Source organism: Corapipo altera, unplaced genomic scaffold (assembly GCF_003945725.1).
Source record: "Corapipo altera isolate COAL_440 unplaced genomic scaffold, ASM394572v1 2b, whole genome shotgun sequence".
NCBI lineage: Eukaryota > Metazoa > Chordata > Aves > Passeriformes > Pipridae > Corapipo > Corapipo altera.
The window spans coordinates 30,661,520-30,683,533 of NW_020884874.1; the positions used below are offsets into that span (position 1 = coordinate 30,661,520).

Genomic DNA, 22,014 nt, shown 5'->3' on the forward strand with positions numbered 1-22,014 from the left:
TAGTAGATCAACAAAATCTAGAGGTGAGGAAAGGAGGAAAATTACTTTTTATTTTCCCCTTCATTGCACGTAAAATGGTGACAATCCCTGGAAAAAGTCAGACAGAATAAAATCCTCTTCTGATTACAAGTATCATATAGTTAGATAAATCTTTATACAGAGCACTAAAACACTCTTCAGGCCTGACTTCTTTCCACAGGTCAAACAACCTGCATTCTATATGAACAGCAAGGGTCTCCAACACAGATAGTCACCAGGAACTGCAACAAAAGAATTGTGTTTCTACAGACAGCAGAAAGTTTCCACTCAAAAGAAACAACTAAATACACCGGAGTGGTGTGGTAGCCTATTTATAGCCACTTATTTTTCAAAGTTGCTTGGAAGCAGACAGAAATTATACAGGGACAGAATAAATTCCAGATTTCAGAAACAGCAAAACAAAAGTCAGACTTCCCTCCCACACACCCCAGAAAGAGCAGCATGAAACAAAGTGAACAAATTAATTTTTAATTACAAACAATTACAAGGTTACCAATGCCACACAACCGAACTGACAGCTGTAGTAACAAGCAAGTATTAGCAACGTAAGAAGAACTCACCTGCTTACTCAGTTTCTCCCATTGAGTCTGGCAGTCTACTAGCCTAGACTTTGTCCAAGTGTTAATGTTTGCAATAGGCTGAGTTCTTAAAGCAGTTTCTATTTCTTTCATCTCTTTCAGTGATGGTTCAATTGTCTCCATTTCATTGACAAATATCTGAGCACACATTGGAGAAAAGGAATGTTGTTCTTCAGCAAGATTTTACATATATTTATAGGCCACTAATAATTTTCTAACTTTTAATTATTCCAGAGAAATTTTTCAGGAGCAGATTGATACAGTGTTCAATCCCAGACTGCTTCAAACAATCCTTTAGTGGTTCAAAACATCAGAACCATGGAACTAAAAACCAAAATACAGCTTGCCATATACAGCATAAACATTTTCACATGCCAAATGTCAACACCAGAATAACGCAAGTTTGAAGATTACATGCACTAAATACCCTGCTGTTTCTGGCATACCTCAGTTTATGCTCTACTGGAAACAAATATTTGAACGTACACTGTAATTACTTGCTATAAGATGAAATTCTACATAACAGTGATCATTATGTGCCACTGACTAGGAAGGAATCAGTGAAAGCCTTTAAAAAGCACGAAGTGTTATAACTACACACAAGAAACTAACTAAAATACACCCTGAAGAAAGATACAACAATTCTTCTGCTGGGCTATATGGAATATGCTATGGACAATATTTATTAATAAAAGTAAAACAGTAAAGAAAAGATGCTACTCATTATTTCAAAAGATTCCTTAAAAGAACAAAACTCACTGTGCACTGGTCAAGTTGCCTTTGAAGTCCTTCAGTATCCCCCTGAACAGCCTTTTCTGTCATTAAGAAGTCTTTAACACCATCCATCCACTTCTGAACAACTTTTGAGTCGGTCTAAACAAATACAGTAAGGAAGAGTTGATACGATATCATGATAAAGAATGTATGATAGTTGCATTTCAATTTTTACTAGTATCAAAAGAATATTCTACAAGCTGCTAGCATTGTCTTGGTTTTGCATCAGACCAACTTTGGTTTCATTTTGGGGTTTGTTTTGTTGTGGGTTTTCTTTTGGAGGGCAGGGGTGTCTGAAATTTCTCTGTTCTCAAGTGTATACAAAAATTAAATTTACAACAGTGATATTCTTCCATTCACCAGAGCATGGTTTAATTGACACTGCAATGCTTCAGGCTATCACACAGAACCACATGATCAAGTAAGGCAGAGAGCATGGCTTCAAGAAGTACATGGTTCACACGAAGGACCTGGTTGGGAATAGCATTTTCCTGATGACAAAAACGACGCATGGTTTCCACCACACTCGTTTGAAAGGCAAACTGCAGTCTTAAGGAAAAGAAAGGATCCTATAAAAATGTGTCTTTGGAGGAGTCAATAATGCTAAACATACTTAACAGGTAAAAACCATGCTGGGAAAGCCATTCATGTAACAGAGACACAGTCATAAAAGGAAAAAAACATAGAAGATTAGACTAATCATTAAAATTAAAAAAAAACAGCCTAGCAGTTTGAGGCCAATAGCAGCTACTGTACCCACTAGAGCAACTCATAGGGAAAAGAGTAAACACATACCCAGTTTCAGAGTTACCTGATCTAACAGCTGGCAGTTGCCTTACATCCTGCACTGAGGTAGGGAGAGAGGGAGACAGAAGCACTATCTCCTGCCCACACAACTTTGGATGTTCCAAGTCGTCCTTACAAACAAAACCAATGCAAACTTAAAGCACAAAAAGAGTTTTTCCTTGTCCTAATCAAGTTATGTGGTTGCCATTTTTAAATAATACAGTTGGACTTCTTCTAATCAACATTGTTGGACTGTTTGGCTGGGGTTTTTCAATAGATGGCATCTCTTTATCCTGACACAATCATTATCATACAGAACTGTTATTGAGAAGCCGAGTCAAGCTCATCAGCTTCACCTTCTACTCTGCGTGTCGCTGAGGATGAAAGTACAAACTTTGTTTTCTTAAAAATCTCATACTAACAGTTTTTTCAAGACCAATACATTACCCACTGCTTCTCGAAAAATGTCTGCACTAATGAAAAACCATTAGACTAAGTTCATGTTTATTTTTAGGCAAATGCTACCATTAGAGGTCAAAGTCATGACATTTTCTTCATTCCTTTTCCTTTTGGGGGAATTTCCTGCAGTTGATTAGCCTGAACATCATTTTCCAGAAAACAGACCCCAGGAGGCTTAACAGTGAACCATGGCTTAATGTAAAAAAATACATATTTATAAAGGCTGCCATTTGACAAGGCATTTTAGCACATAACTAATTTAGCTTTCTTACTATAAGATATTTACATAAGTAGCTGAAGTGAATTAAGTGGGATTACTCAAAGTTAGACACACATTTAAATAAAACTTGCCAAATCACAAGTCAAGTCCACAGAATTTTCATGAAATAAATGCTCCTTCATTGCACAGGTAAATAATTATCAACGGTCAAATAACTAGTGTAGATTGTCGATGTACAAGAGTTCACAATTTTTAGACATGAACATCCACATCATAGAATGGCTTGGGTTGGAAGGGACCTTTAAGATTGTCCAGTTCCAACCCCCCTGCCATGGGCAGGGTCATCTTACGCTAGACCATGTTGCTCAAAGCCCCATCCAAACAGGTCTTGAACACTCCCATAGATGAGGTATCCACAGCTTCTCTCGGCAACCTGTTCCAGCGCCTCACCGCCCTCACAGTAAAGAATTTCTTCCTAATACCCAATCTAAATCTACCCTCTTTCAGTTTAGAGCCCTTACCCCTTGTCCTATTCCTACATGCCCTTGTAAAAAGTTCTCCTTCAGCTCTCTTGCAGGTACCCTTTAGATACTGGAAGGCTGCTATAAGGTCTCCCCAGAGCCTTCACTTCTCCAAGACCACATTTTAAAACTTATTTCAGGAAGGAACAAAGATCAAATGTGCTCAATTTTAACTTGTTCACTCTTAGAAAAACCACATGATGTACAGCCATGCAGCAAATTTAAAAGATCTGAAGGTGATACGTAATCAAAGACACAGTAAGCCATTCATTATTCCAGGTACGATAACGCAGAATGCAAGATACAGAAAATTTCTTCTACAAAATAAAAGATGCAAAATTGATAATATGAGCTTTGTCTACTTTTCTCATCTCATGAGTAATACAGTCTGCTAGTAAAACATCACTCCCAGATCATATCACTAAGGGATGTGTTGTCAGGTTAGGGGAGCCTCTATCACATCACAAATAACAGAAGAGCCACCTAAGCAGCAGGACTCACAGGCAGATCTGCCACCAACTCGCTCATCAGACTAACAAGGACATTTTAAGCATTGTTCATCTGTTTGCTTACTGTTACAACAAGAATATTGACATTGTTTCTTTTCAAAAACCTAAATGTAACGAGTGCTGTTTTGGGAAATGTCCGCTTTTAAAGGTGAATTAGGAAAAAAAAGAAACATTAAAAATAAACTAACACTTGCACCTAGTTGCACACAACCACATGTTCTCCAAGGGTTGACATTCACTTATTCCTTTTTATTTATTTTTTCTTTTCTCCCCCACTTAATTTTTTTTTCCCCTTTAATAGCAGGATGCTTCAAGTTCTCTCTTAACCAAGGAGATACTGCCCAGCCATCCTCCAAACTGATCTTGTGTCTCTGGTATCAGTGTTACTGACCAATTCGGTGTCTGCACCAGGACCACATACCAAGTCTGCCATACCAATCTTTCTTGCAGTACAAGTTATGTCCTGGTCTGTTCAATGCGGTACACAGAATTTTTATTCAACTTGTTCCACATGCTCGTTTTTATTTATACAGTGTCAGACTACAGAAGTCTCTGTATAGATTAGTACCACTCCTTCAAAAGGAAACAAATCAGAGTATGTAACACAACTGTTCATCCACTGCTAGCTCCATGAAACATTTGGAAAACACAGGAAATGTGTACTTAAAAATATCGTTCATAAGAAAACGCCCCCAATGTAAGCCCCATATTTCTACAGATAGCATTGATATGTATTTCTTTCATTTTCAATTAAGAATAAAAATATTAACAAAGTAAATATTAATAAAACAAGTATTTAAGTCTTCATTGTTTCTTCTGCTATAATTTCTTTTTCAGTTTCTGTACTTCCTTTTACAGTAACAGGAAAGTTTTTTAACATCTTACTGGGGAGCCAATTCTGTTCTCAGATCTACACAAAACAGTGTGCTGCTTCAATGCTCTGCTCTCCATAGCAATTCAAAAGTCACATGGGCATGAAAATCTGTATCCTTCATCAGTAAGTGCTTCATATACATGGTATATGGTACCAATATCACTCTGGACAGCTATGGAGAACAGGATGCTTCACCTTTGACTGAAAAAACTAAATAATTTATCACTAACAGAAAACCTGCCATGTTAATACTGCACATGTTTACCCTACTCTCAATAGCATACTCTCAATTAAAAAGAAGAATTTCAGCTTTCAAGATCCATTCTTCACACAGTTAAAGCCGTGATTTAGGAAAGTAGGTGCATGTACAGACCACTCAACTGAACAAGATGCAAGTGCAGAAAAAGAAGAATTCTGCAAATACAACAAATTAAGGGAGGGAAAAAACGCTGCTCAAACTCATGAGGTAAGTAGGTTTTGCACAGTGTAGCTACAGCTAATCAAGGCAACTGCAAATCTGTAACCATTTGAAGAATAAGACTCATATAAAGTTGCTGCACAAAGGACACTGAGGCAAACTTACATGAAGAATATTTACTCTGTCATGCTAAATAATTAAGATCAGAGTGTGATGGTAAGTGAATGAGACACAGAGAGATCTTGCAGATTAGGTCTAAGTCAAGAGAAAAATTAATAAGGAAGTGGTTGCTGAAAAGTAATCACCAAGGCCTTGGTTAAGCCTTAGAAGTTACAAACCACCTCACTTTGGGCTGTCAGCTCCTGCTGACCAGCAGCACCAGCTGCTCCACAGCTCCACATCGTCCCAGAGTGCTGCAAGCAGCTACTGAAAGGATGAGTTTAAAGGAACCAGACTAAAAGCAGAAGCACAAATATACATGTTTCTGAACACACTTATGGCAGAGGGGGCTAGGGACAGGACAGCTCTTACATTTATGCTTCAGGTAGTACAGCCTAACAAATGAAACACACTTTTTTCCCTCTGAAAGCCTACAATTCCCCTTCCTATTCATAAGCTGGTTTGTGGCTTCTATTTACAAGTCCACTAGTCCAGACTGGACTACCATATCTATGCTATTCATACACACAGATCACACACACACTGCTGGGAGCAGCTCAAGTCCTGAAATAAATAACTAGTGAATAACACTTTACAAGCATGGTCAAGTTATTCCCTTCAGCATTTTTTTCCATCAAGTAAAACCTTTAATGGGATTGAGGTTTTTACTGCTTCTGAACCATAATCAGCAATGGTTTGTCCAACTTTCACTGAAACATCACGCAAGTCAGTTACCTGGCCTTCATAATATAAATTTCAGTTTAAACACGTCTGTACTTGAGTAATCATTAAAGATCCTGTCTGGTTTAAAATAAAAGAAAAATGAAAATAATAAAACACACTATCAAATTGAAATCTGAATCGACTATCAAATAAAGGAATCATTTGCTGCTTCAGAGAAAAGGGAGAGCAAGATTGAAAGAAACTTTTACGGAAAGGTGGTGGTGTGCATGCATAGTACCAATGTCCTGAAGAGAGTGCACAGACAGTTGTTTATGTTTATAAATTGTGTGATATATCTTCTGTTAAAAAGAATGCAAATAAATCCACACACTAAGATATGTTTAAAGCATGTGAAAATACTTTTTTGCTAGCTAATGTGCCTTCCTCATAAGAGGATCTCTAAAGCACTTTCTTGATTTTTGAATTTTAAAATGAAATATGAAAAGGAAAATAATATGAAACTTAAAGCCTAGTTAAACAATACTCTAGGGAAAAACAATGGCATCGTATTTGGGCTTTTATACTGCTGTGATGAGCTTATACTTTCAAGCTGATAGTGAAGAATGGTTAGTGCCTATTTAACTTTTGGCTCACAACAATATCATCATAGGCTAAATCACAATACATTTTCATGTATATTCATATACATATTTTCCTTATTTTTTTTCTTCCTCTCCCCACAAGAATACCAATAGTCTAAAGAAAGGAGTTAAAGCAAACACAAAGAAATCAATCTAACCAGTAAATACTGAGTCCACTTCAGTTAAGTTACTTAAGCACTCATGACTCCCCTTGTTGTCAATGGGTTAAGCATCTAGGTACCCTCGCTTTCCATCCCTTCATTTTTAAAGCAGTGGGATTTTCTGTCGTTCATATGTATGTGCACACGTGTGCATGTATGTGTATGTATATATAAGACTGCTGGTTAACCTTAATTCTTTAACTATCCTTCCTGACACTTCAGAGGCCATCATTTGGAAAGGGAAAACTCACAATACCCAAGCATTTTCTTTACTTCCTTTTTTAACAGGTTGCACTAACACTTTATTACTGTTGACCAAAACACCACTTGAAGGAGCAGGTTTTCTGTAGTAAGCATGGAATTACAATTATAAATGACAAACTAGTAAGGCACTGGGCATCTGACACCCACCACAATAGAACACATCTGCCACTGCTGGGACCAACAAGCACAGCTGACATACCCTTGACTTTACCATAACCTTTGCTTCTGGTATTGAAAGAGGGGGACACTAATTTTATGTGAAAAGTATTGCTGTTAGAAGATACTATCCTGGGCACATTAAAAGCCCACTTCTGCTCTGCTACAAATACACTACATATGCTTTCGGTCTCTGTCAGACTAGTGGTTCACCACCATTTCACTTCTCAATCAGTATCATCTGAACTCCTGCAAGAACACAAAGAGAGGTCTCTAAAGTAACTGAGTTATTTAACATTATGTAACAAAAAAATTCCTTTCATTTTACCTCAAATATTCTCAACTTGGATGTAATTCCCTCCAGTAGTTTAACATCTTTGGAAACTTTGAGCTTTAACTTGTCCCAGTGTCCCTGCAGATGCTTGAACTCCTGAGTGTAGATGTTTTTTATATCCGAAGCAGCATGTTTCTCCAAAGCTTTTGTTTCTTCAGCAAGTTTATCTACCCTGGGCTTCTGGGCTTCCAGTGTCTCACAAAGTGCCTACAACAAAATAAAAAGAAAAAGTGTGTCCTTCCAGTATTAGCCATACAACAGGTACACACATACAAATGGAAGTACTTCAAAAGTTTCATTGTGCAGTCATTCAGCACATAGATTCAGTGAAGAGTTATATTCCAGTTACTGTAGTTATCGCAGCAGAGATGTTGAAACAACCTTTTAAGCAGAAAAATCTTCATCTGTTCAACTGGTGCAGCAGCAGAGATTACAGAAGGGATAGCAAAGCTTGGCCATGTAGCTAAACAAGCCCAGGTACCTACACCTCTCCTGCGCTGTACAATACTGTCACACAAGTTAACAAAGCAATGGTTATGCTACACTGAAGTCATAAAAGAAACTGCAATGTAGGTGTACCGGGACCTCAGTATTTTCATTCCACCAACAGGTGTTTGTTTTTTTAAAAGAAAACAAACAAACAAGCTGAGAGTGTTCTTCCAAGTTTTGTAAAGTAAAATACAATATCTAGCTGCAAAGAAAGCCCTAGATACTAGAGTTCTGAAAACTACTTTCCCAGTTGGAATACAGGGAGGATACAATCTGAATATATTCACTGTGGTACTGCTGATAGAAACAAATCTCTTGATCGGAAAGAGCTAATTTTCTAATATTATAAAAATAAAAACCCGCTGAAGGTATAAGCCATGAAAAATGCTGCCATGTCATTGAACTGGTCATTTTTGTTATTCAGCTTAAATTTGTTCAAGAGAAATTTGGAATGAACACATGAAAGAATTATTAATTTAATTCATTTAATTTTGCTAGTATATGTATTTTATGTGTACATGTGGAATGTGTGCATATACATTTTTCTGTATTTTTGCTGAGGAAGAATTTTTTTATAAGTTTATGTTCTCAGATTTACTTTCTATTTATCCTTTCCCTGTAAAGTGTACCATTTCTTCTAAGAGGAGAGGTAGTGAGGTAGAAATGAGACTGGGAAGAGTGATGTCTGTTTCAGCAAACAAGAGCTTTCTGTGCAAGGGACCACAGACTGAGCAAATCCCTCCCTGCCTTGGGTCTATGCCTGAAGCACTTATCAGCTCCTGCTACAGTGCAGAAGCTGAAAAATCCCAAGGTCCACAAGCAGCTCATCATCTACAGTTTGTTCCTATTTCCTGTCACACTCCTTAAAGCTCCCACACTAGCATAGTATGTCCTTTCAGGTTAATCAGTTCTCCGAAGAAAAGGGGGAGGTGAAATTTGGGCAGAAGTAGGAAAAGATAAGCCTTGAAAGACTGAATGCCATTGCAATTCAGGTAGCATATAGACCAGAAAACCTCTACCAACTTTTAACAATACAGAAGCAACGCTAAAGAGAAAAGACAAGAATCAAAACTTATTTAAACCTGCTAGCTCAAAAAAACCAAAGCACTAACACCTTTGTTTACGCAAATTCTAAAAATGATCACTTTCTGCTAAATAGATAAGGATATAATCAGATAGGGCCTCTCCCCACCCATCATCCAGAGCTCAAGAGCTCCTTCAGAGTCACCTGAAGCCCTTCTTACGCGACCACAGAGGGAGAAAAAAATCATTCTTCCGAATTAAGCATGATTCCACAAAAGCAGTGAGGAATGGTGAAGGAGACAGGAAAGTAATTGTTTATAGGCTTTTTTGGGGGAAAAAAAAAATAAAATAGAAAAAGTATTAGAGATGCACAATTATCTCCCTGGAGAGAGTTCCACCTCTGCCCCAGTAAGTGACATTTACAAAGCAACTGTCATCCATAGATTTTTCCCCTACTTTATAGGCTCACAATAGGAAACAAAATATTGTTTCTACTACACAGAATTTATGTATCAATTACCTTTTTAGCTCACAAACACTGTTTCCCTTTGAAAGGCAATCTAGAGGCCAGAGAAGCACAGTTACTGTCTCCAAACATGCAACCAGGATGAAGTGGGATTGCTTTAACCAGTTGACCCTCAGACTCAGTTTAGGCAGGCAGGTACCTCACATCTGGGTGGGCTTTAACCAGTGTTTGGAGGGGAGGGTTACAAGGCTGCACACCATTGTAGGAGTCGGGTTACAGGAAGGATGCTGGATGAGACATCATGGGAAATGAAGTCCACATGTACTCCCATGTACACGGGTAATGAGGTACCCCCGCTGATTAGTCAGGGGAGTCACGTGTTACTTTGAACCCATGTATATAAGGTGTTGCTTCATTTGAATAAAGAGGATTTGGCTGAGAACCCCCAAACTAGCTGGGTCTACGTGGTTTGTATTATATTAATACTCCATACACCATGGTCTAGGCAGAAGGGCAGAGGCAGGGAGCCCGCACTGCCACATGGAGGGACAAGGCCTCTCCAGGACAGCAAGCCCAAGCAGGCCAGGCACAGGTATGGCTGTGGTGCATAGGAGCAGCAAAGGAGCAACTCAGCGGCAAAGGAGCAGACCTTGGATCAGGCCACCAATCTGATCCAACCAAGCTTCTAGGAGAGAGATACTTTTGTGGCCTAAATAACTGTTTTGGGACTGGTGAGTGCAAGACCTACATGCAAACCAGAGTGCCTGGGGAAGCCACCAAGGTTGTCTGAGGTCCTCTTCCCCCAGTTAAGCAGTCTCAGTTCTCGCCCTGTCTCCTGGCATAGGCAGCAAGGGAAGCTGTGAAGTCTGCAGGCTCAGGGATAGCCAGCCCTTGGTTGGACATGTCCCTCAGTAGCCTGTGGTAACCCAGTTTTCAACAAGGCACCTCCAGAATTGTCTTCAACACACCACTACCTGGCCAACATCTCTCTGAGCAACATTAGCTACCCCACTGAAAACAAGGCAGAAGAACAGAAGATGACCATAGTTGAGTCAGTAAATTCCTCACTTCACTCTGAAGGTGAGTTACCTTTGCCTGCTGCAGGGCCTTCTCAACTTTACTGGGTTCGCTCAGTTCACCGGTAATGGACTGCTGCTTCCCCTCCAGCTCGCTCAGCGTGTCCTTCAGCTGCTGCAGGGACTCCACATACTCCTGGCTTGGCTGGTTTTCTGTCTCTGGTACCACAGAAAAGAGTAATGGAACAAAATACAAGGTAAAGAAACAGATGTGAAACACAAGTTATAGGAGATGGTGAACATAATCAGCCTTCCAAGAGCTAAAATAACTCTTCTGCTGATAACAATATTTTTCCTTTAAAAATATTAAATATATATATAATGTACAAGTATGTATTATATAGAATAAAATAAGAAATATGACAACCTCCAAAAACATTTATACACTCTATCCCATTTTCAGAATTTTTCTTATACATCTAAGCACCTAAATCTGTTGGGGTCGGTGGGGTCATGGAATCGATAGTGTTTTGACATTTACATGTCTCGACTCCCCCAATTTAGTATTTTTCATTTTTAAAACTTTTAGACCTATCTCTTATTTGTCTGCAAACGTACACAAAGATATCTACTATACATATAAAACAAAGTATAACATATATAATAGCAATATAGTACATAGCAAGTAAAATATACACACTATATGTAGTAACTATATAAGCTAGTATTTAGATAGATAGATATACACACATACACAAAACACATATTAGTGTAATAGTGGGGTTTGTGTTTTCATGGTTTTTTACATTTTTTGTGTGTGTGTATATATATATGTATACACACACACAAACATATAAAAATAGCAGCTTTTAGCCTGCCGTCAGAACAGAGACGCTATCTAGGAAGAATGAAAAGAGAATTAAAGTTTGGATGGAGTATCTACTTCCAATCTTCAACTGCTTCTCAAAATTTGTTCAAGCCAGCCCTCTGTGGAATCCCAGGCAGGAGACAGCACCTCATTCTGGCATTTCAGAATGAAAACAACAGATTTGGACAACTGCTGCAAACAGGATTTCACCTGTAAGACCTGTACTGTGGTATGCACATTCTCTGCCCTTGGATTCCTAGGTAATTTTGCTACTATCACAAGTAAAAATTAATCTAACCCTTGTTCTCACTCACCAGGTACCTTTTAAACAGCTTACTGTCAGAACTGTCCAACCATTTATAAAAATGAGTCAACATTTTTAGAGAGAATCAGAGTTATCTAGCGCCCTTTTCTCAAAAATCCAGGATCAATTTAAAGGGGATAAAAGAAGAATTCAATAAAAACCAGATAGGTGTATTCTCACTAAACTACAACAAATCCTGGAGGAAAAGAAAATAGTTAATATAGCCTCACACTGACAAAAAATTGAGTTACAATTGCCATTAAAAAAATGCCCATAGAGATGAGACTGCGTAGCAGTCCATGAGGGATTTTTCAGAAGCTCAAAGAAGAGCCATGAAAGGAGTTGTTCTTCTGTCAGTCAAAGTCTACCAAGTTTACGAATGTGCAAGTGACACCACCAGCTTTTTCTACCAGTTATATGGCTCTGGAAGGTCTTTTACCTTGCAGCAATTCAAACCATGCTGAAAACTGAAACCCTGAACTGACATTTCCCTCTGCACTTCAGCAATATAATTTCGCTGCAGGTTATCTCATTCAAAAAAATACACAAGTACAAATTTAACATATTAAAATATGTAAGATGTTTTTACCAAGCAATAACTGGTTCAAGTATACTGATAACACCTCAACTGATGTGTGGCATGAAAAAATAAGCGGTCTTTTTGTTACGTGGTGTATAATTACCAAAATACACAATATCAATAAAATTATTCAAAAGTACATGAACTCAAAACAGCTATAAAATTATCATTCATCACAGTCAGAATGAAAGTATACTCTTGTAACTTGAACATGGCAGACATATATTATTCACAGTTTTCTGCATGGTTATAATTGAAGCACGCAGGTCTGGTGCAATACACTATATAGATGGCCCAACAATTTAGTAGCTGAGACTATTATTATTACACACAGGATAAAGAGTTCATGCTCTTCCATTTGGAGCCGCTAATAAAACACTCCCTCGAATTCCTCCAAAATAAAAACCAAGGGGGAAAAAAAAAAAAATCTTCTTACAGGTCTGTGCTCTTGCTATTTAGTTTAATATATTACCAGAACTACATATTATGTGTGTTACATTTAAAATCATTTAGAAACCAGCATGACTGGTTTGAATACTCACAATGAAATTTTTAATGCAACAAAAGCCCTAGTAGAAACTGCCTGAAAAGCAAGCCAGATTCCAAATCACTTCAAAGATGAAATTTGCAAAAGGAATTATGTATGACTCATGTGCTCAAAGCTATGAAAAAGAATAAATTTCACATGCGCACTTCCATTTTAAAGGTGGTCCTTCTAATCTTCCATTTTTCATGTCTAGTATTATTATTTATTTCTGTAAATGCCAGAGAGACACAGATTTTCAAACTATATTATCCACCTTAAATATGTCTTGTTAATTCCTTAAATGAAGTTTAAGGAATGTTGCATCCTTCCATAATCACTTTAAAATACATTGTTCCATGGTGTTAAAAGTGTGCGCAGAGGAGGCCACAAAAATAGACTTTCACTTGATAAAATAATTTTGCCAGTTTGACCCAAAGCTAAGTAGAATCAATACAAAAACTCTACCAGAATCCAAAGAGTTCTCAGTCAGCTCAAAAAAAAAACAACAAAAAAAAATGGGAACACAGGTAAGCAGGAGGTGTTGTGTTTGGAAAAAAAAAATTTTATATATATATATATTTTTACCTTTTTTCAGCTGTTGGTGATGTTCCTCTAGTTTCTGACGAGTCAACTTGAAGTGATCAAGAAAACCATTCAAATTCTCCTGAATGAAACTTGAAGGCATGGGCTGAGAGGTGAGTGTCTTGCAGGTGGCTTTCAGATGTTCCAGCCGTGGACTCAGGCTTGCCAGATGCATTAACTCCCGCTGTGAAAGATTGAAACCAAGACCCAAACTCATAGTTGCCTTGTTAACAGAAAGATTTTAGTAGAGCTACTGCAGCACAGGTCTTCCACATTACTAGGGCAACAACATTAAAGTATTCCTGATACACAAGTACCAAAATCTTCCAGTCAAATCAGACACCCTGCATGCCTTAGAAACTGAATTACCTTACTGACTAGGCTAAGCTCCTCTGGGGCATCCTGTGCTTCTGACACCTTCCAAGCAACATTAACAAGTTTTGCCAGACTTACCTGACATAAGTCTTTCCGGACTGCTGAGGGTTGGGATGCTGAAGAAGCATCATTTTTAAGCCAGTCATCCTTCTCAATTAAAGTCTTCTCAAGCTCATTTATTTCCTTCAAATAAGCATTTATTTCTTCCTGGTACTTTATCTTTCTGGCCACTTCTTCTAGATTTTGAACCATGTCTTTCCACCCCGACAATATTTTCTCCATCATAGTTTTTATATCCACTGTAGGAAGTCCTTCTATAAAGATTATATAAATTATCACTATATTAACTGTAACACATTTTGATGAACAGACATTTAAACCTTCTCTTCAAATACAGGTGCACATTTGCATTAATATGCAAAATGCTTTGATTCCAAGTCCACTATCCATAAATCTATACTTATTACTTAATAGTGCTTCAGTTTTATATTTCTATGTTAAGAGTAAAATGAAGAGTGAGATATTCCACTTCCATTTTGAGGAAAGACACATGGAGGGGTTTTTTTTGCTGCACTGCTTTAGCACAAATGGAGCCCAATGCCCTTGTTAGGGCAGTCAAGCTTCTACAAGAGCACTTGAAGACCCTACTCCATAGATCCTGCCCATGCTTCACACACTGACCATCTGCTTGGCACACCTACAGCACAGCAGCACAGCAGCTGCAGCCAGTCACACAGAAGGAGCATGCACACAACAGCCAGTCACTGTCATTGCGGGCTGTAGATTGGTTATTTTCTATGTATTCCAACATTTTAGATGACAAACAAAAAGCAATTTCTGTATCCTACTTTTTGCTGACACAAAGCAGCTTTTCAACTATGCATTTTTTATTATAGTCAACAGACACTGGTTCCATAGTCATGACCTATCAAAGCTGAAGAGGTTTGTAGTAGAGAGAGGAATGAAGGATTTTTGTCCACAGTTGGAAACAATGAACAGATAAAAATTTTTACAACTCAAACTCCAGGTCAAATCAGTGGCTTTCAGCCATCAGCTTCAGTGCAATGGCACCCACTGTGAAAAGCCTCAGCTGCAGCAGGCTAGGAGGAGAGGATTGGAGATGCTTAGCAAATTGGGCCATATATGTAAAGAGTCTGACTGGAAAAATGTGACGGTCAAAAAATCTAATGGAAATCAGCATTTTCCAAAAGGAATGCTGGTCAGTGTGCAGGACAGTCTACCAGTCGGCTGTCTGTCTACCAGTCACAGCAACTTCACCAGAAGTCAAGCGTATAGCAGATACAAAAGATTGTCTCTGGATGATATAAATATCTCTTTTATGGAGATCACATTTCACTGACGGAGTTTTGTCTTTATGAAACAAGATTCTGGCAAGGCTTTAAGATTCAACTTTCACGGATGTTAATTATAAGATCCCATGGATAAGTGTTTTAATTGACAATCAATCATTTTCTCAATCATGCAGACATCTCTCGTCTTTGAGCCACAAATTGTGACTGTATCATCAAAACACATTGACAGTTTTTTCCTTCCCTCAAAAGCATGTAACTGCCATTGTTACTAAAATAGAAATATTTTCTTAAAATAATTCTTAAAAGACTGCAAATGAGCACATGTACATTAAAGAAGAATAATCATGCTTTTCTACAAGCTTTAATGAAAACAAAACACATAGCTAACTAGTAAGAGTAACAATGACCAGTGTCTCTGAAGGAAAATAAATGGAGGGAGAGGGACAGAATATATTGTGATGCTTAACTAGAGATAACATTTCAATATTATTTCCCAGCAACTCAACTGATTAAACCACAAAATAGAAAAACCTTCAAGTTGCTTACCCTTTCCCATTTGATCCAAAAGAACATGTCCGCTTCGTTTCAGTTCATCTAACTTTTGGCTTTTTTCAACTCTTTCTTCTTCAATCACCTTTCAAATGAAACGCAAAAGAATAGTTTCAGTGAGGGTTATTTTTCCTGACTTCCCTCTTTTCCCCAGTAACATGTATTTTCCCACTACTACCCAAAACACTTCCAGTTTCCTTGAATACAGCACCTTCTAGGATGCCTGTTAGTTCTGTTTGTTCAGAAAACAAATGCCAAAGGAGTTAGCTCTCACAAGTACCAAGCAAGAAAGAGAAGGTACAACAGCACCAGGAAGAAAATATTGTTAAAAGGGTTGACGGTCCTGCAATGTGAAATAAGATATTGGGACAAGAGCTGAAACAAATCACTTGTGATCAAAAATTGTAATTCTTTAATGCAAACCAGTGGAGGAAAGACCTTTTTTTTTTTTTAGTAGTCCCTTCACCTCCACAGTCTCTGAGATTTCCAATAGAAGGGAACAACCTGTTCCCTAGACTCTCAGAAGCTCTAGTGCTTCACTCTCCTTCACAAAGATATGGTGAAGGAAATTCTATATGATTACCAAGATTTTTAAAGGAACAAGTTCTTCACTCAAGCCATACATATTGGTGTATATTGCTGTGAGTCAATAGGTAGAATACATCCACAGAGAAAAGATAAGTTCCTTGGCCACAAAGCCACAAATTCAATATCCTCTGTGATTACAAAGTATCTCCAAACAAAAATCTTTTTGGAACTCATGTCAAAGGTCATTACTCTGGTTTAGACTTGCTACAGTAAATTCGGAAGCGTGCACTTATTTGCACAGCTGGGAAGAACAAACACTTTTCTACCTACTTACAGCCCAATCATTTAAAAACAGCTGTTCACAGGAACCCAGTGTTCATCTTGGAGCCTAATAAACGGTTTATAAACATTCATAAAGATCTATAAATAAACTATTGGGAGGGTTGTTTTGGTTTTTATTTTCAACAGTGCTCTCATTCCAAACATTCCTACTGGCACCATTTTGTACTACAGCACTAAGGAGGAGATTCCTTATAGATATTTTTAAGTATTGTTTTTGAATTCAAAAGCAGCTTCAGGTCCTGCTAAAGCTTCAGTAAGCCTTCATTAACAAAGCATGCTCAAGGACCAAAAAAAGGCAAGAATACATTCCCGAAACAGAAGGAATATAAGATAAAATGGCTATTTCATGACTCCCACAGGATTCTGTAAAATTATGTATTCTGTCTGGTAGGTCAGCAATACTGTACACAAGTTGTAACTATTATGTTTTCTCCAAAATTAATAGAGGAAACATGTCGCAACATTATAACAATATACCACTTTGGACCCTGGGTGGTACAGTGAGTGAGTAGTGCCACAGCATGACTCACTGAGTCTCTGAGCACACCACTGGCCTATCTCTACCAAAATTATAAAAGTGGTGTCAATCAACATCATTTCCAACTGTGAAACATGAAACCAAAATGTTATTTAGTGTAAGAGATAATAATCCTGAAGACAGACACTTTTCAGAACTCCAAAGTAGACATCAGTAATATATGTTTTTAAAATTTCCTGTGGATTATGCAACCCAACATCAGCAAAAAAAGTGTGTCCAGCTGGTCAGAGATTTCCATGTATGTCCAGTTCTGAAACTATTTAACTAAAGGACTTAATCCCCTCAAAGCATGTGGATCAGCCCAGTTGACAGCCAGCTTCGATACAGAGTATACTATTCACTGAAACACTCTCTATCTCCCCATTTTACCTTCAACTTTTCTTTCATGCTTGAAGTCTCTCTCATCTTCTTGTATTCTTTGATGTCTGCTGCCTCAATGGCAGATTTTGATTTTGAAATCCAGTTCAAGAGTTCCGCACTTTCAGCATCAAACCTGGTTTAAAAGGTCAGACAAGGGTTTGGTTTCTTGGGGTGTTTTTTTTCCCCCCCATTCAGTCATTCTGTCTTAAATATCAGAAGTCTTAAATTTCAGCACATTATTCCATCCTAAAACAGCAAGACTGCACACAAAATTCATGCTTCTTCTATTACTACTCACAGGAAGCAGGGCAGAGACAAACTTTCAGAAACCTCCTATCTAAAAATTATGTCCATGGTATTAGCCTTTGGGAACAAATTAGGAATGCATTTATTTCTCATTTTTTCTACATAGCTTCATGCAAACTATAACTGTTTCTTTTAATATGTCACAAAACAGATCTCTCAATGCCAAGTATCTTGAAAGTAATAAACTGAACCTCAGGAACAAGACAAGAATTACATTTCTATGTTTCAAAGAAGTCTGCGACACTATTTAGTCCGAAGGAAAAGCTAGAAGCTTAAGCACTCATGGCAGTGACAGTGGATAAATCCATTTGCACACTTAGCTGACTAAAGATTAGCTTACAGCTTAATGTTTTTGGCTACAGTGGACATGTCTATACTAACATAACTTTCTTAAGCCTAAAACCTCTAAGTTTCAACCTGCAATCACCAAAAGAAACCAATCAACTCCCAAATTAACCAATACTGTACAGAACTTAAGAGGAGGACAGATATACTGTACAGACCACAAGCCAGGCCAAATTACTGTTATACTAAACAGTGTAAATCCTAACATAGAATAACAGCATCCCAATAAATGCAAAGTCACTGTCCTTCACTCAAAGTTTTCCTGGAAAAACCAGCAAAATTCTACTTACTGGTCATTTCTTGGTTTCAACATAAGTAAATGGAATAATGTAAAAGTATCAGAAAGTTTAATCTATTTTTAAACTATTTTTCTTTAATGCAGTTTGAACTCAAAGAAAATAGATGACAGATAAATCACTTTTGCTTTCAAAATCTAATAGAGTTTTCACAGCTTGTGATACAGAGAACAAGACAGATGGGTTGCTGACTGCTTTACTGCCCTGGGACACTCAGATGCACACAACACCCCCACCAGGGATCTGACCAGTGTCCTCAAGAGGATTTGGGCAGGTTGCTCACCTCTCCAAACGTCTATTCCTCCTCCAGAAAAAAACAAAGATAACTCTTTTTCACTGTGCAAGCACACATCACGTAGCATAGCGACCCCCCACTCTTGATGCAGCCCTCTATCCTTGCCCTAAACAGCCTGCCAAAGATTTAACTAGTGACGCCTCAAAGAAGTGCTCATTTTCTCAGCCAACCACAAAAAGTCAGATGTTGAGTATACAGCATTTACTTTCTTAATTTATCTTGAAACAATTCCTTTAGTTTTAGGTGTGCTATTTATTAAAAGAGAATTCAACACAAGTTATTAAATATTGGTTAGCCTAGAGGAGAAAAGGCTCCAGGGAAACCTTACAGCAGCCTTCCAATACTGAAAGAAAATTGGGGAGGGACTATCAGGAATTGTATTGATAGCACAAGGACTAAATGTTTTCAACTGAAAGAGTATATTTCGATTACATATAAGGAAGAAATTCTTCAGTATGAGAGACACCGGCGATTGTCTTCAGTGATGAGACACTGGAACAAACTGCCCAGAGAAGCTGTAAATGCCACATCCCTGGAAGTGTTCCAGGTCAGATTGCATGGGGCTCCAAACAACCTGGTCTGGTGGAAGGTGCCCCTGCCCATACCAGGGGAGTTGGAATGAGATGATCTTTAAGGTCCCTTCCAGCCCAAACCATTCTATGAATCTACATATGCAAGTCAGCCAGACACCCCAGAAATACTTGTCAAAAAAGACATCACTGTAATATTATTCTTATTACTACATACCAGGGAGATAGAATAGATTTCTGAGGTTTTTTTTTTGTGCAGTTTCCCCCACTTCTCTTGTATATTTACGGTGATTATAAACAAATAGTAAATCAAAATACTTGGCACTTTCACAACACTTTTTAACCAAAGATGAGAAGATGTTTTTACAAAAAGAAGTAAATATAATTAATTCTATCTTTCCAGTAAAGGAGTTGAGGTATAAGAGGCTGAAGACCTGCTTCTATGAGAAACGAAACACACCCATTTCCCTTGGAAGTTAATGGAAGGTACAGGTTTTCTGTTGCTCTGAAAACAAGGCTGTACACAACACTTCCTTCACGTTCACAGAACTGTTTGGGTTGGAAGGACCCATCTAGTCCAACCCCCAAACCCAACCTCAGAAGCGCAATTTAAGTATTGCTCACTTGTATAATAGAAGAATCAAAAGCCAAGACAGAGAGTCTACGTAGTATCTAATGAGCAATCAAAAATGGTAGTGACATATACTTACTTTTTCTTTGCTTCGCTGTCCCCTGGAATTTGCCTTTTCCTTGGGAGTGGTGGCGGGGGCAACTCCTGTCTGGACTGTTCCTTCAATGGTGTTGCTTCTGCAGCAGCCTTCTGTGAAACCTGTGACATTCCTACACTTCCTACAGCTTGAGTTACCTACACAAAATAATTTAGGAAAAGGATCACGTAACATTTGTAACACAAGCTGAATTGCTTTTTCTTAGTTTCTTTTATTCATCAGTCATAAAAGCCCATTCATTCACTCCTCCAAATGACCTGTTGTCATGAAGCACCTTTATCATAGATGCACTCCACAGAAAAATTTCACTTTTTTCATTTTACAGATGGAAACCAAGCATCAATACTCTCAGTTCAACTAGAATTTCATGCCAGTCGAAGCGAACTATAATCAACAAAAAAGGATTATATCTATTTTTCTTCAAAATTTGTTCACAAAAAGAACCAGGGTACCTGAGGTCTATTAACACACAATTCCATATTTTGTATTCATATCTTATAAAACCAAGCCTAGATCTCATAAGGAGCTGACACATGGTGAATTTGACCTAATAACTCACTCATGTCAATAGAAACCTTCCATGTTTCTTAACAGGTTACAAAGTAAGACCCAAGGGAATCAACCTGTAAGTTCTAAGTATGTGCTTGATATTTAAGGGGAGTGAAAGGATGAAGACAGGATTTGGCATTTCCTAGCGCTTTGACTCAAACACAAGAACAAACTATAGCCACATGGTTGAAATGAACCCCTTCTCAGACTGCACAACTCATTCACTATACACTAAATGGATCGTGAATCAGTGCCATGGCTTTCACCATAACAACATATTAATATCACATAAAAAGGCACATGAGTTATAAAACTGTCAAATAAAATTCTCACAGAAACCAATGGAGTTCTGTCTAAATAAAAACATTACCAAGCACTCAAAACACTAAAATAAACATTTAACAATCCAGCTTGGCTATCATGGTTACACATCAAACAAACAACTACTCTATTTTCAACAGATGAGAAATCATACTCACAGAGCATAAATGCTTGTATGACTCCCATTTATTTATCTATTCTGGGTTTTGCCTTTGTTTTCTTTTAGTATCAGATTTAATCCAGTCCCAGTACTCTTATAATGTTTAAAGGCATTTGCATTGATTGATAATACATGGCAAGCCTGCTTTACTCATCAGAAAAATGAAGCTTAATCTGTGTGAGAAAGGAGTAATAGTACTAGTCAGGTTAACAACTTGGGCTTTCGAAGACCAAAAAATGTAGATAGATCTGACAGCAGACAAAGTCAGCCTCATGTGAAAAAACACTCACCTCTAGCCTCTCTAGCCTAATGCCAAGAACTCTCCCGGGCAATTTCACCGACACAGTATCAGTGAAGTTTGCACACATACAGTCATCTAAAAAGCTAACAAGTAATAAAGCCCTGTTAAGTACCTGGTTAGAGTAATCCTCTAGCTTCTGAACCAAACTGTCCCACCTCTGAGTTAGTTCTTCTTGATCCTGATCAATTTTGCTGGATGCTCTGTCATTCCCAAGGATTTGGGCCACCTCCTGACCTAGTTCATTCAGCTGGTCTAGTGTTTGACGTTTCATACCCATGTCCTCTTTCAAAATCTGAAATTAAAAGAAAACATTAAAAGATGACATCAAGTATTCTGCTACCCCTTAGTCTTTAATTCCCTGCCTGGGAGGTGAAGGTTGTTGTGGGGGTGGTGACGGGGGTGAAAAATGAACAGTTCTCTCGTGTAAAAACAGCCCTAACAGACACTCTTTTTAAAGAGTACATCCTTCAAACAGCTTCTAGAGCAACCAGCAGTATCTTGAGTCACAAATTATTAGTTCATGCTCCAGTGAAATAAAAAACAAACCACACTGCAAACCTACACTTTGGAAAACACAGCTGACTGGTGGCCTGCAAAAAAATACAAATTCCGTCAATCATCTAGGATAGTTGTTCCAAAGTTTGGCACACCAACCTGGAACAGCCATAGAATAGGTTGTACCAATTTTTTTTAATTCACATAAAAGAATCCGGCAGGAGAGAATGTTGCCTGGCTTCCAAAGTGTCATGCATTCACAGCTCCTACTGG

At 38.0% G+C, this 22,014-nt stretch overlaps 1 protein-coding gene across 4 annotated transcripts in view; it reads right to left on the reverse strand.

Annotated features, from left to right (window-relative positions):
• UTRN (utrophin) overlaps positions 1–22,014 on the reverse strand; it is a 363,103-nt gene that overhangs the window by 249,487 nt on the left and 91,602 nt on the right. For 3 of the 4 annotated variants that reach the window (XM_027631971.1, XM_027631979.1, XM_027631957.1), the window contains 10 exons: positions 21,359–21,538; positions 19,898–20,052; positions 17,425–17,548; positions 15,645–15,732; positions 13,864–14,099; positions 13,414–13,594; positions 10,624–10,769; positions 7,551–7,763; positions 1,377–1,490; positions 600–755 (listed from right to left, as the gene is read on the reverse strand). In XM_027631971.1, coding sequence (XP_027487772.1) covers positions 600–755; positions 1,377–1,490; positions 7,551–7,763; positions 10,624–10,769; positions 13,414–13,594; positions 13,864–14,099; positions 15,645–15,732; positions 17,425–17,548; positions 19,898–20,052; positions 21,359–21,538 — 1,593 coding nt within the window. The remainder of the gene's footprint in view (positions 1–599; positions 756–1,376; positions 1,491–7,550; positions 7,764–10,623; positions 10,770–13,413; positions 13,595–13,863; positions 14,100–15,644; positions 15,733–17,424; positions 17,549–19,897; positions 20,053–21,358; positions 21,539–22,014) is intronic. The other variant, XM_027631965.1, reaches the window with a different exon arrangement.